A 25,643-nucleotide genomic window follows, 5' to 3' on the forward strand; every position below is an offset into this window, starting at 1 on the left:
TGCGTGCGTGTTTGTAAAACTCTACATGCATGAGTGTGCTTCCCAATCAGTGTGTGCATCGGCCACTGTTTCAACACCACTGGGCCTCTCCACTAAACCAGCACAAAGGCAGATGGGAAACTTCCTGAGAGGAAAGGGGAAAAAATCTGGAGCGGCAGCAAAAGCAGCAGGATGTGTGTCTTTCCCTCCTCTTTTAAAGAGTGACAGATACAGAGACGTGGAGATATTTACAGACTGCGAGAGAGAAAATAAAGGAGACAGCCTGACAAAATAAAAGGAAAGAAAGAGAAAGAGATTCTCCCCGGCATTTCTTCTCCTCTCTCTTCTATCCGTCTCCCCTCACTCTCTGCTTTTGAAGAATCCGCAGCCCACTATCTCTTTATAGTATCCTGATAAAAGGACTTGTTTTTATCCCATCATTTCCTCATCAGAGGCCAAAGCTCTGCCTATCTTAATGACTGCTCATTGGTTCCCTCATTTGAGGAGAGCATTCTGGGAAAAGGGAGGCCTGCAGATCAGAGGCGAGCAGCAGCACAGCTAAACGCTCTCCGTCTCTGTTTATACTCGCCGATGATGTGTCTGATAAAGAGCTGGAGGGATGTGGACGGGGGAGGAGGGGGTTGCGAGGATGCTGCTCCAAAAGATATGGCTTTCCTTCCTCTGTGCGAGCATGTGGACACACACATTCGCAGAGTGAAAACGAATGCTTTCACACGTATCAGCACACTCTCGCTTTCTCTTAGCCTTTCTCTCGTGGACACAATCGCACCAGAAAAAAAAAAACAGGTCTGGCTCTGTTCCTTCACTCTCTGGCAGAAGACCCTGAGGCAGAGCCAGGGGGAAGAGAGAGACACAGCTCCTATTTCCTGCCCCAAACCTTCAGCGCTTGCCAATGAAAAGAGAGACCGTCCAATTAGATTCCACTGTGGACGGACAACATGGTTATCCTGACTCAGGGACTCCTCAAGTGCTGTGCTCAGATAGAACACGTAATTCACACCAGTGCTGAAACTTGGATTATGATCATACAGTTTTTTTGAATAAACACACAATAAAAGTTCACCTCTGTGTTCTCAGAGTGTTCTTGGGAACTTTGTCGGAAGCGCCTCCATAATCAAGTTCAGGTTTTTCTGCTTAGTAGCTCAAGTTAAAAAATCTTTCGTTCGCTTTTTATGGGATTTCTGTTGTAGTACTGATTGTGTTTTGTGTGTGGACTATAAAATTATTATTTTTTAAATTCTTGTTTTTTTTCCTATTTTGTTTTATTTATTTTATTTCCTATTAAATGTAGGTTTAATAATTAATTAAAAAGTGCAAAGAAAGTGTCAGCATGGGAGGAATTTTAACGTAAAGGATGTGTTTAAAGGAATTTAAACAAAGTTTTGTATTGGAGTTTGATATATTCCAAATTCTAGATATTGACAGAAAGATTTAAATTTTTATTGTAAATGCATACTGATTCCAAATATCGGTTATCGGTCTCATTAAGTACTAATAATTGTTATCAGTATCTGCCCTGAAAAACCATTATCGGTCGACGGAAACTCAGGATATCCCTCTGATTTCCAAAACAGGCCCTTCTGCAAATCAAAGTGAAAGCAGTCAGAGCTCAGACAAGCACAACATGAAAAAAGCGAACTAACAACACGACAAAAAGAGGAGAGGAGTGTGAAATCACACAGAGAGAATTAAAAAAAATGTTTTGAAATCAGTGAATGGAGTCTTCCAGGGTGAGCTGTCGTCTGTCTGTTCCCAGAGAGCGGCGCGGTGAGGGGAGCTCTTGAGAAAGGGAAGAAGACCGCGAGACAGAGAAACAGAGGGAGGCAGAAGCACAGAGAGACAGGAACATGAATAACTTGTCTCTAACTCAACAGTCGCCAATTAGAGCTGTGAAAAAGCGGAGAGGCCCAATGTGAAGCCGTATACTGCTGGAGGAGGGTGCCGTTTCCCTTCTCTTTCTCACTCCTGAGAGCCTGTGGTTTTCTAATCGCAGCCTCACTGAACCAATGCCTGCTTCCCCGGTCTATATTCTGATGAATCAAGGCAGTTACTCTTTCTTCTGGTCTGGTTCTGGTCAGTCTCCCTCTGAACCTCGTTTTTTTTTTTCCCCCGCTGTACCAGTGCACTCTGTGTTTGTCATTTCCCCCCTAAGGAGTTGTTTGGAGTTCAGGCTCTGTGGGTTGTTGAACGAGGGGACAAAGTCTGTCTGTGAACTTGGACCTCAACCAGGATGCAAAGCTAAAGGCCAGACAAGGACCTGAGAGACTCACACAGCATCCATACATGGAAGCTGCAATCGCAGCGCAGACTAACACCAAATAAAGCCTCTCCAGTTTCAAAAGATCTGTTATTTATACTGGGCGCCTTCGCTTTCAAAGTGCTCCAACATGGTAAACAAACTGTAAGGCACCTCGGTGGGAAAAACTGCTCGTAAGACCGTCTCCAGACAGAGTTAGTGTAACCATGCTCTGCCTGTTGAGTAACTCTGAGGCTGGTGGTGTGAGGGAGGACAGATGGCTGCAGGGTGAAGCACAAGAAAACACAGACGATGAAGTATTAATTTGGGGTGTGCCTGGAAGACTGGACACTGTCTTTTCACTCACTCCCTCTCACGGGCCCTCTATCTGTTTCTTTTCCCTTTTCAAACGGCCCGTCCGAGCCTGAAAACACAAGGCCGTGGCTAAATGTCAAAGCAGGAATTTTCCCTCTCTTTATGCTGCTCTGCTGGCATGTAAGTGTGATTTCCACTAGACACCAAAATCCCAGGCATGGCAAAGCATAACAAGAAAGATCCGAACTGAGGAGTTAAGGCTTGGACAGAGGAGTAGAAACAACAATACAGAGGTTCAAACGTACCGTTTTTCTCTCTCATGCTCCAGCTTGACTCTTAAATCCTGTTGAGAGGAAAAATAACAACAGAGGGGAGTTATGGAAGTGGAAAGTTCAAATGTGGGATTTGAGCCGCTGAATAAATAAAAGCATCGCGCTGGACAAGGAATTTAAGTGACAAAAAGCATTATAACAGCACGTTTTGCATGGTTGTTGCTGAATTTTGCTAGGCAACACAAACACTACATAATCCTTCAATTTGACTCCAGAGATGAGATGACACCATATAAGTTTTTCTATATATAGTCATTACCCAAGAGAGCAGGAATGTGGAGAAGCCTGCAAGTCTGCATGAGGTCATGGTGATAATCTGACATCATATCAGTGCGAGCGACAGGTTAAAAAAAGTAGGAGTTTACCCTAACTCTATGCGGAAACTGTCTGTGCTGCTCTCTGTTTGTTTATGGTTCATCATAAACATCAGTGCTTCAAGAGGATTTGCTAATTATCATTCCACAGAGGGAACAAATGCACAAGGAAACAATGTCAGAAAGAAATACAAGGCAATGAGCAAAATGAAATCCTGCAAGGTGGCAGGCCAAAAACATTATCTTTGTTAGGGAGGACTTTGCACATGTTAGGTTCTAAATAGTTATTTTAAATTGCATCTCAGAGTTTTAAATAAAACCAGATGTGTCTCTGGTTTTGTTGTTGTGGTTGTTTGTGTTTTTTTGCAATAAGTATTTTATAAATATTTTAAACATTTTTTTAAGGGGCTGCTTGAGGCTGGTTGGATGTACTGCCAAATTCACAGACACGACAGTTTATGGTAGAGAAATAAACATTCATTTCAAGGGCAACAGCTTTGGAGGACATTCCTGCAGTCAGCATGACAACGGCACGCTCTCTTTTAGATCTGTGGAGTTGTGTTGTGTGATCACACTGCACATTTTAGGGTGCATGTTTAGTCGTAATGATGCTGTTAAATCAGTATCTTGATAGACCAAACCTGTTAGGTGGATGGATCATCTCGGAAAAGCTGTTAAAAGTGCTCACTAAGATGAATTTTAACAAATTTGCGATCAAAATTTGATTTTGAGAATAAAGACATATAATGAGAATTAAGTTGCAGTTTGATAGGAATACAGTACTAGTTTTAAAAATAAAGAAGACAAATCTGGCTTTAATTTAAAATGTAAAAAAAAAGAGTAAGTATGTGAGTATAATGTACATGGTGTGTCAACATTAATATGTATTCCCACCTTGCCAAATATTTCTCAGTACTGAGATTTTTTGTTGTCATGATAGATCAGTCAAGGCACAAGCTGGAATAAATACTCTAAATTGCTTTGTATGCACCTGCAGCTGAATACTGCAAAGTGTCAAATCTGCTTTCTTGAGTCAAGTCTAGAATTTCCATGCTAATAAACCTTAATGAACGCAGCACAGTGTCACATTAGCGTCTGTAAAATTCGAATTTGACTCAGAATAAGCTCCTTTCAATTGTATCCTCTCCACAACTACAGTGCAACCTTCACCTGACTTTGGCAGCCAGCAGCTGTCAGTCCAGCAAAAAAAAAAAAAAAATCAAAAGGAACTGGAGCTGAGGTTTTGTATGAAAACCCAGAATGACAGTAAAGGTTGAAGGCACTGCTGCGCTCGTGGTGTGTGTGGTTAATAAAGTGTAATTGTGCAGAATGTGTGACAGCTTTAATGTGATACTCAAAAACCTACACTCACCCCCTGTAGGTTTGAACGAAGGCCGTAAAAAGTTTATAGTTTGCATGAAGAGCAGCAGCTGTGATCAGACTGAATCAACGTCCGTTAATGGTTTCCAGTGGTAGAGAGGTTTTACAGCAGAAACAGCTTCATCTCAAACTATTCAGACAAAATAAGCTACGTCTTCTCCTATTTTGTATACTAAGCACATTGGATCACATTCCAGTTATTCACCATTTTATCATAATATGACTAAGTAAGCTCACTGCATGCTGCAAACACTCCACAGATGATTGCAGTTCGGATGACTCTGTTTATTTTTTGTACTCTTTGGTTAGGTCGGGCAATATGAAGAAAATAAAATGTTGGGATATTTTTGTCAATATCGACATCGCAAAAATCATTGTAGGGTTGGCCGTTGGTGCTTTCACAAAATATTTGATAAATAATCATCAGTAATGTGGACTAAGTGAATTAGGGCAAGTAATAAAACAGCTTTACTTTGCTGTATTGCTGCCTTTAAAGGGACAGTCCCCCCCCCCAAATAAAAAACACATATTTTTCCTCTTACTTGTAGTGCTATTTATCTAAATTGTTTCGCTGTGATCTGCAGATATCACCCATAGAGATTTTTGCCCTCTCTCAAATATATTAGAACTAGTTGGCACTCGGCTTGTGGTGCTCAGAGAGCCAAAAAATTACATTTGAAAAACTCAACAGAAATGTCTCTTTCCAAAAATCATGACCTGGTCACTAAAGATAATTCACAGACCTTGTTGTGAGCAGTTTAATGAAGGAACTATTTTCTTTCTGTCAAACTACACCCATCACTGGAATCCCCACACAGACAGAGACGTGCATCTACTCATGGACGACAGGCTGATGACAGCCCAAAAACATTAATGGCGTCCTCAGCTTTGCTGTAACAGTATCACCTTTTGTAAGGTGGTAAAAAAATTTCCTTCATAAAACTGCTCACAACAAGTTCTGCGTATTATATTGAGTAACTGGAGCATGATTCCTGGAAAAAGATACTGCTGTTGAGATCTTCAGATGTATCTCTTTTGGCACTTTGAGCATCAAATGCCGAACGCTATCGATTTTGGTGTGAACCGTCCCTTTAAAACCAGGAAAAAATATTAAAAAATATTATGATATCCAAAATCTAAGACAATATCTAGTCTCATGTCACTTTATTAAAATAATAACGATATGCCCTACTCTTTGAAACATGCAGAAGAGGTCTGAGAAGTTTTTGACACTACTTTTCAGCAGCAGAATCAAATGTTACTAACCATAAATCTTTTACAGACGCCCTTCAAACCTACTTGGAGATCTCAGAGGGTGATATATGCACTAAAAACATACTGACTGCAAATGAAGCACAACTGGATGCCATACATACCTGTCTGTAGAGTAAGGTTCTGTTCTTGGGCTTGTGGCTGTTGTGCTGGGTGTAGCAGCGGCCCAGGGCTGCCAGGTCCTTCATAATGGAGTTAAGCGCCTCCTCGTCATCTAAACAAGACATACACATTATTTAAGTTAAATCACTCTCACTCCTTTGAGGTTAAACAAAGGAAGTGGAACTTTTCAATGACCTATAGCTGTTTAAATCAATTTTCCACTGTGACATAAGCGACCCATGCGACCATGTCTTGTCAAGTACAGTGTCGCGGATTGAGTGATGATAGCCTAAGGAGGTTGTGTGTCATGTGCTATGCACTGGAGCTTGTGTCTGACAACGCAGTGAGGCAACACCTGGTTTGTTACTTCCTGTTCAAATGCCATCTGTGGACTTTCCACCGATGGAAAGAATCCAATGGTTTTTCCAACGAAATCAAAACATCATACTCTCTATGAAAGCGAGGGGTTTTCTTTGTATGAGCAATAATCTTATCTGATATTTGTTGCGATTTAGGGTGAGTAAAGGGGAAGAATTTGGATGCTGTGGATGAAGATAAGAATCCTGGTGGCTCTCAAACTCTGCAGTCTGCATACAAAAGTGGTGCAAGAGAAAAGGTGTTCAATAATGCAGCGTGTGTGTCTACGAGCGGCTGTCGCGGGGGCGATGTGGTCGCGAGCGTGTGGCCTGGAGCTCTGTTAATAAGCACTTTTTAGGATTTTAGATTTTAGGAACACAATTCTTCAGTTGATTTTTTTTCTCCTGTAATCAAGGAAAAATTGATCTTTTCTTTTGTCAAATGCTGATTAATTCAGAATCAAAGCGGCTGCTGGTTTCAAAATCAGAATCAGAAATACTTTATTGATTCCTGAGGGGGGAAACTGTGGTTTGTTACAGTCGCTCTGATGCCAAACTGAGAATTATAGAGAGTAGGAATAAGTACAAGCACAGAGCATGTAAATAAAATAGAAAAACAGTTATAATGCAAACAATTAGCACTAGTACGTAAATATCTAAAAAATTATAAGTATGTGTAATGTGCTGAGTGTGTAAAATGTGTAAAAATATAAAGCAGAGATACAGTAATAATAAGGCACAATTGTCACGTGTGTTAATATTTAAAATTCTAAATATGCATAATGTTCTGAGTGTGTAAAAATCAAAAAACATTGTGCCTTATGGCGCAATACAATGTAAGAAAGATTCACATGACCTGACAGAGGAATTGCAGGCTAAACAAGAGCGAGTCAAATGTGTTTCAAGTTCTCTCCTCACAGGGGACAGGTCTATGGCGTTCATTAAACCCTTAAAAATTCATTTAGCAAAACCTGCATGTGCAAGAGAACGACGCTCAGCATCTAGCCGCTTCTCCATTTCTCACTTCTCATCTCCCACTTCACACTTTCTATCGCACACACTCGCACACTCTCGTGTCTAAAGGGGGCAATCATGCAGATGAGCATGTCAGACATTACCATATCAAGAGACTTTAATAGAACCAATTATCTGAGTGCGGTGATTACAATATAAAGAAGAGGTCGTTGACCCCAGCTCCTGCCTGCCTCTCAGATGAGCCCCGAGTGCATTCATTATGAAAACACACACACACACTCTTCGTTCACTGGGAAACCAGGCCAGGTGTGTGCCCTGCGATATAAACAGCACCTGCAGGAAAGACCACATTCTTTAAAGAAAAGGGATCTGTGTGTGTGTGTGTGTGTGTGTGTGTGTGTGTGTGTGACAAAGACCACTGGGAATGTCATTCACATACAAAGTCAGATAGTAGCGCGGGGAGCAGATGGGGTCCGAGATGCCATTTGATCTTGCTCCCAATGTACGGCTCTTGTAGCCAGCTGTTAACCGACAGAGGCCGGGTCCGTTAGGTTCACCCAGGGGTCAAAGCAAATGCACACAAACGCTTAACGATGAAACGACTTCAAATCAATGTTGCAATGTTACAGAAAGCAGATAAAGGACCTGTGCTGTACGTGAAATATGTGAATGACAGTAGAAGAAGGAAACAACCAGATCAAGAAAGGCTGTATCAGCAGAAGTATACTGAACTAAGCAAGGGTGTGTTTTATTATCATACGTTAAGACGTGAGTGTGCGTGCATGAGTGAATGTGTATATGTCACGCCAAACTTACATGACAAAAGAGATGTCTGTAAATCTACCGAAAAAGATTTTTGAGTGTCACAACCCCAATGAAATGATTTGTTGACTATCAGAATGTAATCCATTCGGTCAGATAACATTTGGAAAGTCTAGAAAAGCTGCACAAAGGAACAATTTTTAAGTTAACGCTGCACTAAACCTGAAGTAGCTGTCTCGACTGGTGGAAGTTTCTAGCGCACCTGCTCTAGTGACAATTTGTAATTTGTAATTTTATACCAAGAGTTAAACCATTTTGGCTTCATGCACCACTAAGCATCTCTAAAAGAATGAACAACTCTCTATCCAGGTCTCTTTATACATCCATGGTATCTGTCTGTCCGCAGCTAAAATATTGGACCAATCAGTCGAATATTTGGGTGCACATGTATGACTTTAAGCTCAGGGACCTCTCGTGGTTGCGATGATTCACAGCTGATGATAACCCGTGTTATTGTCTGTTTTATACCTTCATCGACTGCTGACCCTGCCGACAGGGGCCGCAAGTTTTCTGGCAATCGACCCGGCTAAAAGCTGTAGATTGTTTCTGTTTCTCTTGTCAGGCCAGCTTTAACTGTAACATGCCTGATGTAAGTCTCTTCCTGTATAAATAAATGAATCAAATGGAAATCATATGTTATGATCCACTAAAGTTAAGCACGATACATAGATGAATAAATCACCATTTTTGGTATCCTCGCCACCATATTTATAATGGAGCCAGAAAGGACATCTCCACAGGGCAACACGGTTTTGTTCTCTCCTCCACACGGGTTCATACCACAGCGGGAGGATTGAAGTGGAGCGCAGGCCTGCCTGATTTTGAAGATTTGCAGATTTTGTTGATTTAGTCATTTTTCCTTAATATTTCTGCCTCTACTATAAGCAAGTACGCAGGCTATAAAGTCAAATTGGGTTTTTTTTGTCTATTTTAATTGTGTTTGCTGTTATTTCCTTCTTGGTTATGCTGTAACCTACAGACAAATTAAATAATACTGTTAACAGTCCAGTTATGATGTGGATCAAAGATTTGAGGTTGTGTGTCAGTTATTAAAAATACATTCGTCCTCATGATTACATCATGTCCTCTGAAACACGCCACAACACGTCTGCTCTAAATACAAGAGTTACGTTTCAAGACAAATATGTTATTGCTTCCTTCAAAAGTTACATAATGTCACTTCAAATCCAGCATTACTGGGAAGTTCCTCCAAGAATAACCTTTATCAATATTCTCCTTAACGCTTAAAACAACTTTTTACTGTAAAGCTACTCCTACAAGTTTTTTTTCTGCAACTATAAACACCTCTGGCCCGGTCAGCAGGCTAACATAAACTGAGGTCGAACCACATCAGCAGAGAGGTGGACGTCATGTTTGACAATCTTAATATAGCAGCAGGAGTGAAGTGAGGAACAGCGGCACACTCCCTCCACTTACACAGAGGCTAAATAAGGCAGAGCGATAAGAAAAAGTTACACCCACAAAATCTAATTCCTCAGTGCAAACTGTAAAAACAGAGAGAGAGAGTGTGGCATTCTTAAAATCAATGGCAAATGACTTCAACGCTTTATTATGTAAAAGCACCAAACCGGAACTAAATGACTGAAAATTAAATATAATTAGAGACAATCAAGTAAGAACGTCCCTTATCAAATGCAGTGGCATGTTGTGATTGTATGCCTCATTAGCACATTCCTCTCTGCAGCAACAAGTTTAAAACTCCGTGTGTGGGCTGTTTGATTGTGATAAGTCCAGGTAATTGTGAGACAGGTGAGCCACTTATGTTGTCTTCCTCCCTGCATGCTTGTTTAAGAGATAACACAGATGAAACAATAGAGAAAGGAGTATAATCACACCTACGTATGTAAACAAACGGCATTCCTCCACAAAAAAAAAAAAAAAAAAAACTTGCACAATGTTCATTTATTGCAAAGTGGCTACATAGTGTATCAAACTCCCTGCTGGGACTCACAGAGGAGGACGGCTAGTTAAAATATAAGCTGTCAGGAGCGGCGGATGACTAACTGCTCGACCAGGCCTGTGCTCTCCGAACAGGAAGGAACTGAGTCACCGTCTCTGTTCTGAATACGGAGCAAGCTAACCACATTATTCCACATCAGGAAATTAATGGATTTTTGATTGAATCAGTTAAAGATGGACACGAGGGAATAGAGCATTTGTCCAAGCGGCCGCTCTGTGACCACACCGAGCATAAACAACACAATGCTATTGTTCTGCATATGCAAGAAAGTGTGCAATTGTATTTTGTTTTGCAGAGATGGGATTTTACTATAGATTAGGATATTAAACCCTTCAGATGCCTTTTGGAAGCTATTTGACCCACTAAAACAAGAGTAAATTGGTTTGATTTCTGTCAATAACATGGAGACAAAAAGCCATGACCAGGAAATGGCAAGAGATTTCCCACAAGCTGCAAGAAATAAGTAAAATGTGACAAGAAAGTTGCCTTAAAAGATAGGAAAATTTCACATAAATTACAATTAGAATAACCTTATATCTTAAATCATTTTTCAGATAAAAAAGAAATAAAATATGTTAAGTATTTTTTTTTCAGCACTTTGTAGGTCTTTGTAGGTATTTTCAGGTAATTTTAATTGACTTTTTTTGCTCATTTTTCGGCCACGTCTTGTTATGTTGCTCACTGCCTTCTTCACATGCTTTTGAAAGAAATTAAACAAATATGCTCAGATTTCAAGTGGTTAAATACTGCTTTCAAAATGAAATTAAAAATATTTTATGGTGAATCTTTAGGAATTAAGTCAAAAACATGTCCAAAAATGTCTTCACTTGCTTTTTTTGGGCCCAAAAGCAAAAGATGCTCATTAAAAAAAAAAACAGTCATTAATTATGCAAAATGTGCCTTTTTTTCCGTTTATCAAATCATCAATTACTCAACTAATAAAGAAAAAACACCAAAAATCAAACCTAAATTAAAGTAACTTGACGTGTTTTGTCATTTTGCATTTATGGTCTTTTCATTTATTTCTCATTATCTTTGCCTCTCTCTCTGTCTGGTGGCAAGTGTTGTTTCAGTGCTGCCTCTGCAGGCTCAGAGCTCCAGACTACCCCGAGCACTGGCAGTCAAGGATACAAAACAAACAGCGGAGGCCTGTGTATCAGTGTGTGTGTGTGAGTGTGTCTTTATGTGTGTTAGAGGCCTGTGCTGCGACCTATGGATAATAGCAGAGAGGAGAGAGTGGGAGGGCCTGTTGGCAAAGGTGGGGGGCAGCGAGAGTGTGAGAATTGCGTGGTGGCGTACAGAGCGAGCAGTGATGGCTGCCTATAAATGAATTTATTACATCACTGAGGCCTGGTCCACAGCCGCTGCCAGGCCGAGGCCAGCCAAGGCTAACCACCAGCACAGTGGAAAGCAACCAGCTCACACATCACTGCCAGGAGCAGCCCCACAAACCAACTACAGGAACTTGAGGGAACCTTACATGACTGAAAATGGCTGAGTTTTTTTCTGGTATGTGGATAAGTTTGGGTACCTTCAATTCATTTCCTGTGCTTCTGCTTGTGTCTTGGGTGAAATGTGACTAGCATAAGAAAAGGGGGAATTCCAGGAAGCTAAGCAGAGCGAGCAACATTACACAATGGAGGCTGATTGCTGGGCATTGCATCATCACTCTGCATCTTTCTTCTTTTTCCCAGGCTAAAGCTGAGAACTGTGAAAGTGGCAGTGGATGAAATGAAGCTGAAACTCCAGTCCAAAATAGTTAACATAAAGTGAGTTATTTTCCCGTAGCTGTCTCCGAAACCAGAACAGCTAAAAGAGCTCAGAGTTGAGGACACAGTCACAAGCTACAGCCCCGGGAGTGTTAAAAGAATAACACTGGCTTTAAGAGGCTAGTTCTGCAACTTGCAAGCTCACAAAGTGTGTGTAAGGGCAAGCGAGGCAGCGTCTGTGTGTGTGAGGCAAGCTGCCTGAATGAAGACATTGAGGGGATTTCCTGGTGCCGAGAGACACATCATGGCAAAGGCATCCGGCTGGATTAGCAGCTGGAGCCAAACGTGTCCTCACTCTGCAGCAGCAGCAACACGGGCCGAGCTCTGACGCACAACACACACACACAGACAGCAACAGAAACACACACCAGCTATAATAAGCAAGGCACACTCGTTTCTACGCACCTTGCTGTTTGTCGAAACTGCGATACACCTAATTTGCCACCTAATGGGTGTAACGTTTAAACCCCTGAAGTTAATCTTTCCCTAAGAATAATGACTCTGATGTAATGCATGGTACTGTGGGTGTGTTGCACAATTAATGTTTGTACAAGGTCTCTACCGAAAGTCTTTTGATTGGAGAATGTCTGCAAACATTTCCATATAATATCTAAAGGCTGCGACATTTAATACATATTTTCTTCTCTTTGCCTTCACTACACTGTAATGTGAATGTAATGAGCTCTTAAAAAGGGCGTATGTAAACTGAATTCATGTTAAAGAAATAGTTTGACATTTTGGGAATGATGCCTTTTTTACACTATTCTAATGTTTGGAAATGAAATATGAAGCCAAAGCCAGGAGGCAATTGGCTTAGCTTAGCAAAAAGACTAAGGGAAACAATTAGCCTGGCTTTATCCAAAGTCCAAAAATACTCAACACCTCTGAAGCTCATTAATAAACCAGGTCACACCAGAAAAGATCTACTCGTTCTCACAAAACAAGCAGTATTAGAGGTATTGGGACTAACCTGCTCCTGTAGATATCAGCTAACAGAGAGATATCATGCTTGTCAGTCATTGCTCCTGAGCTTCTTTCTTTGGGCTATTTTGTACATAATTTTATTCAATAAAAAGTAATTGAATAAAGGGGGAAAAGCTGTCAAGCTAGCTAGCTTGCTAACTGTCATTTACGACTCGTTTCCACAGAGTATGCCCCTAGTGTTCAATGCAAGAAAATGCTTTTTGTTTGCAGAAATTGCGAACTTTTGAGTGGTTTTGTGGAAAATGCACATGGAGCACCTTAGAGACAGAAACAGGATAAATAATGCATGGCGACAAAAAGATCAGGAGGTTGGCCCGTCAGGTGTGTCAATTTTGTAAAGGGACATATGATGCATATGTGTTACACAGCCTGCATGTTACCTGTTTTAGCTAGCTAAAAATGCTGTTGAGCCTTTCACTTGGTTCAAATGTAGAAATATGTATTACATTCATCAACTGTCAGCTAATTTGTTTTTATGCTAACCTCTTGTGAAACAGTGCGTACGATCTGTTCAAAAATCTGCCACAAAAGTTCATTTTTCCCAGTGTACTAAAGGCAAATTCTCAACCGAAAAACACAAAAAACAGTCGACTTGCATGTCTACGCAGAGCCATTAGGAAATGAGGAATTAGTGTATTTTTTAACTTTGGACAGAGCCAGTTAGCTTCTTTCCCCTGCTGCTAGCCTTTATGCTATGCTAAGCTAAGCTAAGCTTAGCTAGCTCCTAAACACACAAACAAGAGAGTGCCAACAATCCTCTTGTTTAATGTTTTGCAAGAAAGAGAATAACCAAATCTGTCATAAATGTAAAAGTGTAAAATGTCAAACAATATCTCCAATGCTGACTATTTATCTGAGACAGTTAGGGTTTACCTTGTGAGTTTCTGTGCTGTCCGGGTCCATTTTGGAGACCGTCATCTGTGGAAACAAAGGCAACACGGTTTTAGATCACAATGGACAGAGGATAAAAATAAATAAAAGCTTTATTACAATTATGCTGCATCCAAAGTGCATTGTTTTTGGGTTTTAATTGTCAGAATAGACAGCAAATAATTCAATGCTTTGAGGTTTGTTCAGTTAGCTACAGGTTAAGACTGCAGCTCCTGCAGGCCTACAGGTCCTGGGCTCATGCAAATACACCAGCGGAGAGTCTATTGTTTAAGTTTTGCTGTGCCCAAAAACTCAGTGTGCATGTGTGTGTGTGTGTGTGTGTGTGTGTGTGGGTGAATTGTTTTGCACAGATGTAGGAGTGCATATGTGTGTTCACACGGTTGGCAGGTGCGAATATAAATAAACATGCAACAAGGGTATACTTTGAATTTTCGAGGGAGATATGTAGGCAACTAGAATGTGCAAAGTCAAGCATCTATATTTGTATACAGAAACAAAATCTGGAAAACAACATTGTTATTAACAACAATGCAAAAATCCCTAAACAAGTGTGCATAAAGCTGGCCATCTGGAGCTGTTAACAGCCTCACCACACTCTCGCACATGTGTTATGTTGTACTGTACTGTTCCTGCCAGAGGATGTGAGAGCGGTGAGTATGTTTGTGTGCTTCTCACATGCACGTTTCTCTATGTATATCACAACCTCCTTTCGAACACTACTCACCCATGTTTACTGTCATCATCAGGAAGTGGCCCTGTTGAACTCGAGCACAGAGCTCAACTTCTCCCTGCATGCGAAGATTTCATCCTGATAGCAAAGAAACGAAAACAACACAGTTTCAACATCCAAGAACTGTGGTACTTTCTTTCGGCTTGGCGCACATAATATTTCTGTGATTGCACAAAAACAATGACAAAACAGGACGCAGGTGGTAGTTTCAACACAAAGCATTTTTTCCAATATCTGTGTCACCGCTTGTGTTATTTATTTAATCTTTATTCAACCAGGACTGTCTCTTGAGATTGACATATCCTTTTTTAAAAACTCTTGGCAAACAAATAAAAACATGACAGCTAAGAGCTGCACTTGAATCTGGTAACTTGTTCCATCTAAAACCCGTGAAAGCCCTGATGTCTCTTTATTGCCACTCTGAGAAACAGCAGCAGCAGCGGAGGAATTCCTCAGTGTTTGATGATGGAGGAGCCTCGTGCCCTTGAGATCCCTCGGTGCAGCAGCGAAGGCAGGCGTGGGTGTTTGCCTAACTGCCTGCCTCAGGTAAAGACCACGAGCACTTAAAAGACAAAGTCAGCGCCCTCTTTATGCATCGAGTTGGTGAGCGCAGAGCAGAAAAGCGCTTGTCACATCCCATAATGGAGTGTTATAGAAAAGAGTCTTTTAGCTCTGACAGTCATTTTTTTTTTTTGCTTCATCTGATGATAGAAATTAAAAATATATAACAAACCACTTTCCACTTTACTTTGTTTATGCACCAAACCATTATTTCATACAGCAGGCCAGTGAAATGTTGTCTTTTCTTAAATATGATGATCACATCCTGTTAAAGGCTACATGCGGATATTTCACTCGCTTTCTCTCTCTCACACACACACACACACACACATTGGGAAACATTTGTTTCTTCTTTGAATGCAAGCTTAGAAAAAAAGAGGAACAGGAACTAGAGAAGCAGCTGCAGCAGTACAGTATGTTGTGATATTAAAATGTGTGCAGTGGTTATGAACTGGTCTTTTTCACATCAATCACAGGGATGTGAGTGCTGACCAACGGAAAACTGCAGGTTTCACAAAACCAAATAAGGTGTTTCTGTGCTACGCAGAGCTAAATGTAAAACTTATTTAAAGCTATCCTTTATTTATTCATACTGTGGACATTTCTAAGACAATGATAAAGGCTCAAATGTAGCCAGTAGTGCATGCATAGAAAAATTAACAGAATAGGAAGTTGTATAGCAATATTTATTCAATGTTTGCTAAATTTGGCTAAAATAAGACACCATAATCTATAGTCACACCAGACTAATGTTGTCACATATCTGACATAGACATTGAAGGCATAAAATTCAAAATTCTAATTAAAGGTCCCATATTGTGGTTATTTTCAGGTTCATAGTTTTAGTATTTAGTTTTTAGTATTTTATGTTTCTACTAGCATGTCACTAAAACATCACATGCTTTAATGTTCAAAAAACACATTATTTTTCTCATACTTTTTGTCTAAGTACACCTGTTCACCCTCCATCTCAAACAGCCCAGTTTGCCCTGACTGATCTGTATTTCCAGGTCTTTCACATCTGCACTCTCTGTGCAGCATCATCACAGCCAGGGAATCACTGTAACGGCACTGACGTGGCAGTTTCTACCTTTCTGTAACATAGTTGCAACACTGCAACTTCACAGAAGCCCTGAAGGCTCGTTTAAAGACACTGTTTCTAAATACAGACTGTGTGCATTTCTCTGTAGACTGAGCGTTTTGATACTTTCCCTGTATTTGTGTAGCACCTATATCTTCTTTATCATAAAAAAGATATGGAAGAGATCAGCAGAATGACTGCAGCAAACATTACGAATAAGAGAGTAAGAAAGTGCTGCTGGTATTAATGCGTCTATACTGATTAATATTAGTACTAAATCCGCTTCAAATATTCAGAATTACAATGTATCGATAATAGGGGTGTAACGATACATCGATTTGAATTGATCCATTCAATAATCGATGATCCGGTATTATAAGTGCAAAGTGAAACATCCATGCATATTGTTATTTTTTTAAGATAAGCCCTAAAATTCCCATGGCACGTCTGTGTCACTAATTCTGTCTAAATGCAACTCCTTCCTTAACATTCACAGTGTAAAGTCAAGCAGATAATAGCAAGCAGCAAAGAAAAAGACAAAGAGGATATCTACTGATATGTTACTGATGAATTGTATTGAAATCCTATTGTGGCAGATTTTTCGATATCCATAAATACTGTGTTTTTATCTGAAGAATGGGGATATTGCATCATGATGAAACTTGTGATTTACAACCTTAATTGATAAATCAACATTTTTGACACAAATATATTACACCAAAGTCAGTTTGTATCAGCAAAACCATTAACTGCATTGAATGAGCTGAGCTTGCTTTCCTGCTTATGAATTCAGCTGGTCATATTGGAGGAACAATCTTCCTACATAATGTTCTTTTAAATTGCAAAGGGGGAAAAACTGAGAAATCTATTTGCATCTGAACTCATAAAAGCAGAAGTACAGGAGAAGCAACAACAGGACATGGGAGACATTTATAGAAAAAAAAAGGGTTAAGATGGTGTGATGGCTGAGTGATCTGAGAGATCGGTGCTGCACAGACAACACAGAATTACTGCTATCAGTGGCAACAGTCTCACAGTCTGAGAGTGTTTCAGCCTCGCTGCAGAGCCAACAGTTACCAGCACTGCAGTTTGCCTAAAAAAAATGCATCAGTTCTGCTGCTGTGACAGATTTTTTGATTAATTTTTGCAGTAAACTAAACACACGATCACATGATTAATGGCTGATCCCCATTCAAAGGCAGCTCAGTGCGAAGAGGAGATAATATACTCAGTTGTTCTTCCATACAAAACTTGGGGGACATAAAGAAAATATAATAGAGGAAAATGTATACTAGAAAGAAAAAAAAGTGGTAATAAAGGAGTGCAGATATGAAAACTTGTATAGCAGATTTAGTTCGTGGGAGTCTGAGCAACATACATCTTTGGAAAAAGACTAAAGAGCCTCTAGAGAGATTAAAAGCAACATTCCCCAGATATTTTCTGTCTTATTCTTGAAGCATCATTTAAGTGTTGCTTTGCTATCTCCAGTGTCCATGTTGCATGTGTGCTTGTGCTTTTTAAAGCCTGCCCCACTTGTGTACAGTTGGTGTCTTTTACCCCAAACACACAGCACAGACAAACGCTCCAGCTCGTCTGCAGAGACACAAACACTTTCTCTTTGTGTCGGCCAGAAAACTTTTCATAAAAGCAATAAAGGCAGCCACTGGAGCAATTTACAGCCTGAGGGGCCGAGTCACAGGGTGCTGGTGGAGTTTGAACATGGGAACATGCAGTTGTACCGCTGTCAGTGGCACAAATCACAAGAGCTGATGGATAGGAGAGCTAAAACTTTAAAGCCTGGGAAAAAAAAGTTTCAAGGGTGACCCCAATCTGAGAAAAAGTGCTCAACTTATATTAACCCTCTGAAACCAAAGGCAGCATTCCATTTTTTGTGCATCTTTCAGATGCCTTTCATAAGTATTTAAAACTTTGAACCATGAGCACATTAGTATGACTGCAATCAAAAACATGGTGAAAAAAGGCAATGAGCAACTTTGTAGGAAATGTTCCACAAACTGCAAGAAATTTGGAGATTAAATTTAAAAAAAAAAAGAAAAAAGAAAAAGCTTGAGAAAATTTGCCAGAAAAATGTTGAGGGAAATTTTAAAAATCTAGGGAAAAAATATTTCTAATTTTCATAATTACATATTTTAAATGATGTTGATGATAAAGAATTATTATTATTTCATATGTTTTTATTTTATTTTTGTAACTACTTTTCAGGTAATTATCTTTTTCGGTTTTTTTACAAATTTCTTACTATTTTTTTTATTTCTTCTTTCGTTGCTCATTGCATTCTTCCTACGTAGAAATCAAGTGAATTTGCCCAGGTTTCAACGGGTTAATCCCCAAAACACACTGATTTTAGGCAGCAAAGAGTGATATATCCCTGCAAAGCTCTGTGTCAGGCTGTGCTAGTGTGGCGCTGCTGACCACACATGAAAGAGATGAAGAACAGCCACAAGACAGGTGGTCTCCTAACGCCACGTGGCCCAGTCTGTCCACGCCACACACACACTAACACACACATGCACACACGGGAACAGAAAAGCCCTGTCCTGTGCCAGCGAGTCACCAGATGGCCCATCTGTTTCGCCCCTCTGCCCAGCGTGACGCCGGGCTAGTGGTGCCCACAGATCGCCAGCCCAATTCTCTCCACACTTCTTGGCAGGCGGGCGCTGTGACAGCCCGCTTGTTGAAGATCAAATGCTAATCGCCACCCGCTCTTGTTGCGCTGCAGCCACGCATCCTCCAAGAAAAGACTGTCTGTCTCCCTACAAAACCATGAGACAAACCTACACATGCTGCACACATCCAGAAGTGCTTTGAAAGCTGTGACGCACTTTTCTGTCAAATATGGATAACATCACGCGCCGGGCCAAAGTTTCACTGGCAGAGGCCTCTCCTTTGTCACAGTATGAGGACTGTGCTGAAATGACAGAGGAAGTTAATTAAAAAGAGGACAGCAGAGGATGGGATTTCAGAAGAGGGTTGTGGGGAATTGTCAGAGCCAGACAAAGCAGATTCGTGCTCCTCAAACCACAAACTGCGGATTTATTTTTGTTGGAATGATTGGACAGGAATCACAGCCAAGACTATGCAGGCTAGCACGTATGTGCATGCGTACACATTCAGTAACCTCTTTCAGCTCTCTTACATCACTCTCTAACCAAGAAAACAGCGTGATGTTGGCTGTAGGTCTCCGAGGGAAACCCCCCTTCCCCTTTAGGAAGGTCTGCTCTCCAGCTGCATGGTGGCCTGAGCGGTATGACCTAATGTCTGACAGTCCCAAAGAAATCGACGTTTCAGAGGTCAATTTCTGAACTCTGCAACACGCCTGTTGGGCTCGCTGGGTTTCAGTTCTCCAGCGCAGCACGTCTGTAACAGCCATCACATGCCAAAATAGACAGTTCATATAAAAAATCACAAAGATCAGGAGGTGGATAGGATGAGACATCTGTGAGAGTTTACTCAATGAGGACATGAGCTGAGGTCAAAGCAGCAGACCAATGAAAGACAGACAGAATCTACTGGTGGGTGGATTTTGTTTGTTTGGACAGAGCCAAGCAAGATGTTTCTTCGTTTTTAATCCTTATACTAAGCGTCTGCTTGGTCAAACTTCTAGCTTCATACTCATCTACATATTTATCATTTAACTCTTGGCAAGAAACCAACTAATTGTATTTCCCAAAATGTCAAACTTTTTCTTTAACTACAAATCTTCTACACAGGCAATGCTCTAAGTACCTCAACAATGATTTTAGATAAAGCTATTTCACATAAGACATTTATTGTTGTGTGATAGTCCAGTTTATATGCAAGTTAATCTCAGTTATTGAGTTTGTGACGTAACTTAAGTCAGATTTCGTGTTTATTAAAATGGATTAAACCACTCAGGCAAGTTTCAATAGTCTGCTAATTGATTTTCATATTGTATAGGGGTTAAAAAAAACAGTGTAAATGTTGACAACATGGTAAGCAACAATGTAAAGTCTAAGTTGTGTGCATTTCATGGCTAAACACATTCAAGAAAAATGGATATGATCCTGTGGAAAGTCATGTGTTGCGGACATGATAATGCAGGGTTTTTTTTTTTAATTTAAAAAAAGAACAACACAAATCTGCACTGTCGATGAGTTGTCATAAATTGCATCACGGGCCTCTGATATCATGAGGAGACAGTGAACTGGTCACAATACCCGGTGGACAGTCTGAACTGCAACACAGGCAGGAAATGAAGGGTGATTAGTGAGCCACGGATATTTAGGTGACTTACTCTTTTTAAAAGGTCAGTGGCGGGGGTGTCCCGTCCGCTGAACGCTTGCCAAGACTGCACTGTGGCCACATGAGTCACAAGCATAATGCTGGCTGATTCTGGGAAGTCAGACAATACAGTGTGTCGTCCTGCACATTGAGCAAGCCGAGAGTTTTCTAAACAGGGACGCACTTGAGGAGTGCTGGGTGGTGGAGGGAGTGCGTAGGCAGGAGAACGTCACTCCATGTGGGGCCTCAGCGCTCATTTATCATAACCTTGGCTCTGCTTGCTTTGTCTCACAGGAGTTATTGCTGAGAAGAGATCCAAGCGTTTCCACGGGACACAAGGCTTAACGACTTTTTCCTACAACATAATAAGAGGATTCTTCCCGTCACCTGGCACTAAATCTTTGTTTTATTTCGAATAAAGGAATTTTATTTTGATTAAATGCCATTTTTTTTTTACACATTTGTTTCACTTGGTTTAACTGTAAATGCATGTTCAATTGGGGGATTAACCTGAAACCTGAGCAAATTGGCTTGATTTCTTCCGAAAATATGGAAAAAGGCAATTTGCAACGATAGAATACATGACCCAAAAATTAGCAAAAAAACTCTTTAAAAAGCTTAAAACTTCATGATAATATCATTTTAAAAGTGTAATTATGACAGTTTTAAATATAGTGTTTCCTTAGCCGTTTTCCTTTATCCCTAAACATTTTCCATAGCTTTTTGAAAATAATTTTCGAAATCTAATTTCTTTCAGTGTAAAACATTTCTTACCAAGTTGCTCATTGACTTTTTTCCTGTGTTCATGAAAGCAATCGCACCAATTTGCACCGGGTTCAAAATACTTGAGATGGCATCTGAGAGCAGCATAAGAAAAGTGATGTTGCTCCAGGTTTCAAAGATTTATTCAATAGAGCTTTTACTAACTTTAACTTTTGTGACCGTCTGACTTTTCATGTAGTGCTCCAATTTGTCTGACACTTTGATTAATGACCAAAAACCTAAAAAACCAATGGCATTACCACAGACGCATCAAGCTAACTCAGGTGCGTCAATGAATAAAAAGTCGAGTCCCACCTATGGGTGTGACTGCAACCACAAAATTAGTGCACATCTCCAAGCCAGACTCAATCAAACTATAAATACGTATGCAAATAACTGTGGTGCACTACCTGCCGGCCTGGTCCTTGGGAAACTGAAAACATTATTTGCTAACAATCAGCATGTTTGTATTGTCATTATGAGCATGTTAGCATATCCACATTAGCAGTTCCCTAAAACTGAAACACTTTCAAAGACCTGCTGGCTCAGTCACAGAATATTAGACTGGTTTTAAGGAGGTTTAAAAAGGTTTTGTTGAAAAATATGCAATTTCCCAAATTTTGTCCTTTTATTTGGGCCCTTTTATGCTCATTTTTAGGCCCACTCTTAAATGTTGGGTTTCTACCAGAAAGTTTAGATGCATTTATTTTCAAACACTGTCTGAGCTGAAACACCTGTATTAGCCGTCTATCTAAAATGCTCTGTTTTAGCACCCGATTCTTTAACCCCCACTCCTGAAAAAGCCCAGTCTGCTCTGATTGGCCAGTGTCCGATCTGCATCTCGTCTATGCTTCATCCTTGCAGCTGGATAATGACTTTAACTTTCTACCATGACAAATTTCCCCATAACAGCTTCTAAATACAACCAGACATATTCCATCTGGAATATAATACAAATCTGTGGAGAAATTTACAACATCACTAACTAAGTGTATATGATTCCCTGATGTTAGCATGTAGCTACAAATAGCAGTGTACTCGCAGCCGAGAATAACTAAAACGGAGGTGCACTTTCAACCATGAAAAGTCACTATTAAAAGCTTCTACACACAACCAAACAGGTTCCTGCGGGAATATGATTCAAAACCTGGGAGAAACTAACCACACTGGCAACCAAGATTACACGTTACACTGATGTTATTATGTTGCTACATGTAGCAGTGTACTTGCATCATGGGAATTATTGTAACAGAGTACATAGCCACACTTTCTACCATAAAAATAAAATCACCAATAAAAGCTTCTAAACTAAAGTCTTTGCAACCAGACATGGTCCAATAGGAATATGATCTAAAACTGAGGAGAAATTAACAACATCAATGACCAAGATTACGTTTCAATTATGTTAGCATGGAGCTACATGTAACAATGTAGGCTGAGTAATGTAAACAACTGCACGAGCATGCCTGAAGCTGATGTTCATATAAAGAAATTAACACAAGCTGACTTTACATACATTTACCTCATTATTTAAAAGTCTGGCAATCTTTAATATGCATATCGGACATTGCAACACTATATATACAGTGTATATATATATATTCACACACATATACATATATATGACAGAAAAAAAGAAAAGGCCTCTTTTAGTCATTTTGTCCATTGAATACCAATGCAGTTCCTCAAGGACCACGAAGACACCTTGAAATTGTTTGCTAATTTCATATAAATTTCAAATATATTCTGAATATAATGATGTAAGACAGAGATAAACATCAAATACTCACATTTGAGGATCTGGAACTAGAAAATGTTATTTAAATGATTCATCAGTCATATATTTGAGCGCTTCTTTCATCCCTCTTCAATTTTTAACCAATGAAATTCCAAGGAGAAAATAGTAGTAGAGAAAGTATGTGGTATAATGAGGGCCCAGAGGGACGTGTGAATAGTGGAGCTGATATACCATGTTAACTCAATCCACCGGCACCAATCAGACTCCATTGTAAGAGGATCCTCCTCTGTGAAAGTGATGGCTCTATTAGCTCAGAGATAAGAAGATATGTCTGCCATTATCATCAACCACACAACACTGGCTAAAAATAGCCAACTGAAGGAGCGAATCTCCTGCCGTCCACAACATATCCACACGGCAGATCTCCAGAACCATACTCTGCCCCCCTGAGAGGAATCCAAGCACAATCTGTAAAGTAAGCTGTCTTTTCCATTATGCAGTGACATGCTATTACAAGCACATTCATTCATTGTGTTTCTCCACCCAAATGCAGCCATGCAGAGACAGCTCATAAGACTTAAACCCATTTCACGAGACAGAATGTCAAACAGCTGTGGTTCAGGAAGAGGCAGGAAAGATTTATCCATGAAGAGAGTCTCGGGTTCTGGGGTTTTGATACGCACGAGACTGAGTGAGTGTGACAAAGAAAAATCCAAAAGCAATTTCATGATTTAATTTCAAGAGTCCCCCCCGTGGATTCCATTTAACATCTCTGCAACAAACTACAAACAGGCCTCGATTCTTTGTGTGTGTGTGTACTCAAATTTGAATACATCAACTCCAATCAAAACCAAGGAGCGGTTCAATGTTTCACAAGACTTTTTACACAATGTTGTCCTCAGTGTTATTGTGTGAGTCCAATCTGGCAGTGTTGTGTCTATCCGGCTGCCCTTGCCGTCTCTGCTGCTGATGGCGTTGTCCTTACGGTCAGACAAGTCGTGCAGACAAAGCTCAATCAGGACAACTTCCTCTTGGTTTCTGGAGAGGAGGGGGCCGGACCTCACCGATAAAGAAAGGCGACCCAGACTGACTTCAGGAAGCAGTCAGAGCCCTCTACTCTCTGCATTTGCAGGCTTAATTCAAATGTGATAAGAGTTGTATTTTCTCCCATTAGCCTTCACAAACAGCCTTTAATTACAAGGCAATAACCTGTTGTAATATTTGCAAAGTTAAAAAAACAGCCCAGTCGCCTGAAGAGACGGCTGCCGAGAAGAGGACCACTGTCAGAAATCAGTGACAAAAACAGGTATTTTCGAAGGACTATTCAGAAATTTTCCAGTTGATGTTGTGGTGACAAAAACATGTATTTTAAGCCCAACATGACCTTTCAGGGGTACTCAGCTTGCTTTGCTTGAGGGGCACTTTTGCAAAATGACAGGAGGCCAGGGTCCCTTCACAGCAGCCCCATACGTGTTTCTAGTATTTTGGGACGTCTCTAGGATTTGACAATGTTTCTAAGATTTTAGGACATTAGGGGCTTATCTAGGACCTCTGTTGAGGGGTACTGGAGATCCTCCCTGGCACTTTTTTTTTAAAATAAACAAGGTCTATTTTTATGTTAATTGATGTACTCAGGAACCATATGTATACTAAAAGTCCATAAAAAATCCCCACTGTGAATAACTTTATTTTATATTGTGAATTAGAAAATGGTTGGGGGGTCACCCAGCATCCTATCAGGGGCTAGATTTGGCCCACAGGCCATCAGTTGAGTATCTCTGCTGAAGACTTTTGGTTTTGCATTCCCACTGAGAAACAGCACAGTCAGCAGTTCCTGCTTTACGTCATCACTGCGCAAATACACACCTGTATTTGCGCAGTGTCTATCCGTCTTCATTGCACACAAGCTCAAACTCTGTTTCACTGTTTAGAAAGTGTTGGAAAACGCTGATCTTTAGGGTCAATTCACAGATTTTTCACACAGTTTTGTGGGTCATGTCCTGAAGCCACTCCAGTGTTTGTCTCTGCTCTGCCGAGCTGAGGAGTGAATCATTGCTCAATTGAGAAATGAGATTATTTTTCTCAAGAATGTGTCTGTATTGGTCCGGGCTCATTTTTCTCTCTGTCTTCTGTCTCCCAGTTTCTGCAGCTGAGAGGCATGATGCTGCATATACCCTGTTCCATCACAGGGATGGTAATCCAGGTGGCTTGTATTTGGGTTGAGCCAGATACGGTGCTTGGAACTGTAGAGATCCTTTTCTTGTCTTGTCAGACTAGTTGATCTTTTTCCTTTCGTGCTCAGAGTTCTTTGTGCCATCTGGCAAAGTCTGAAAGGGCTTTTTCTTTAGTGGCTTTCTGTCTACCACACAGCTCTGATGGATGGAGCGCTGAAGAGATGGTTGCCCCTCTGTTTGGTTCTTCCATCTCTACCAAAGACTGAAGCTCTCTTACAAAGGTTACTTGCTTACATTTCTGGTCTTCACTGACAACTTTGGTCAAACTGGCAGCTTTAGGAAGAGTAGTGATGGTGGCATCAAACATCTTCCACTACATCTTTGGCTTCATACCACAACATAAGAGGTCTACAGAGAATTCCCTGGACCTTTATCTGTGATATCCAATGATCTGATTTGGGTCCACACAGCTTATCACAAAGAAGATCAAAGAAAATCAGGATGCTCTCAGCTCAGTTTGAAGCATTTTAGCAAAATCAAAATACTTTTTTTTTTCTTACTTGTAGTGTTATTTATCATACTAGATTATTTTGGTGTGAGTTGCT

At 40.4% G+C, this 25,643-nt stretch overlaps 1 protein-coding gene across 1 annotated transcript in view; it reads right to left on the reverse strand.

Moving 5' to 3' along the window:
- Positions 1-25,643, reverse strand: part of map3k22 (mitogen-activated protein kinase kinase kinase 22) — a 50,026-nt gene that overhangs the window by 20,108 nt on the left and 4,275 nt on the right. The window contains exons 2-5 of the mRNA XM_042510172.1: positions 14,454-14,537; positions 13,712-13,756; positions 5,954-6,063; positions 2,857-2,894 (exon numbers count right to left, since the gene is read on the reverse strand). Of these exons, the coding sequence (XP_042366106.1) occupies positions 2,857-2,894; positions 5,954-6,063; positions 13,712-13,756; positions 14,454-14,523 (263 nt within the window). The 5' untranslated portion in view covers positions 14,524-14,537. The remainder of the gene's footprint in view (positions 1-2,856; positions 2,895-5,953; positions 6,064-13,711; positions 13,757-14,453; positions 14,538-25,643) is intronic.

This window comes from Plectropomus leopardus, chromosome 21 (assembly GCF_008729295.1).
Source record: "Plectropomus leopardus isolate mb chromosome 21, YSFRI_Pleo_2.0, whole genome shotgun sequence".
NCBI lineage: Eukaryota > Metazoa > Chordata > Actinopteri > Perciformes > Serranidae > Plectropomus > Plectropomus leopardus.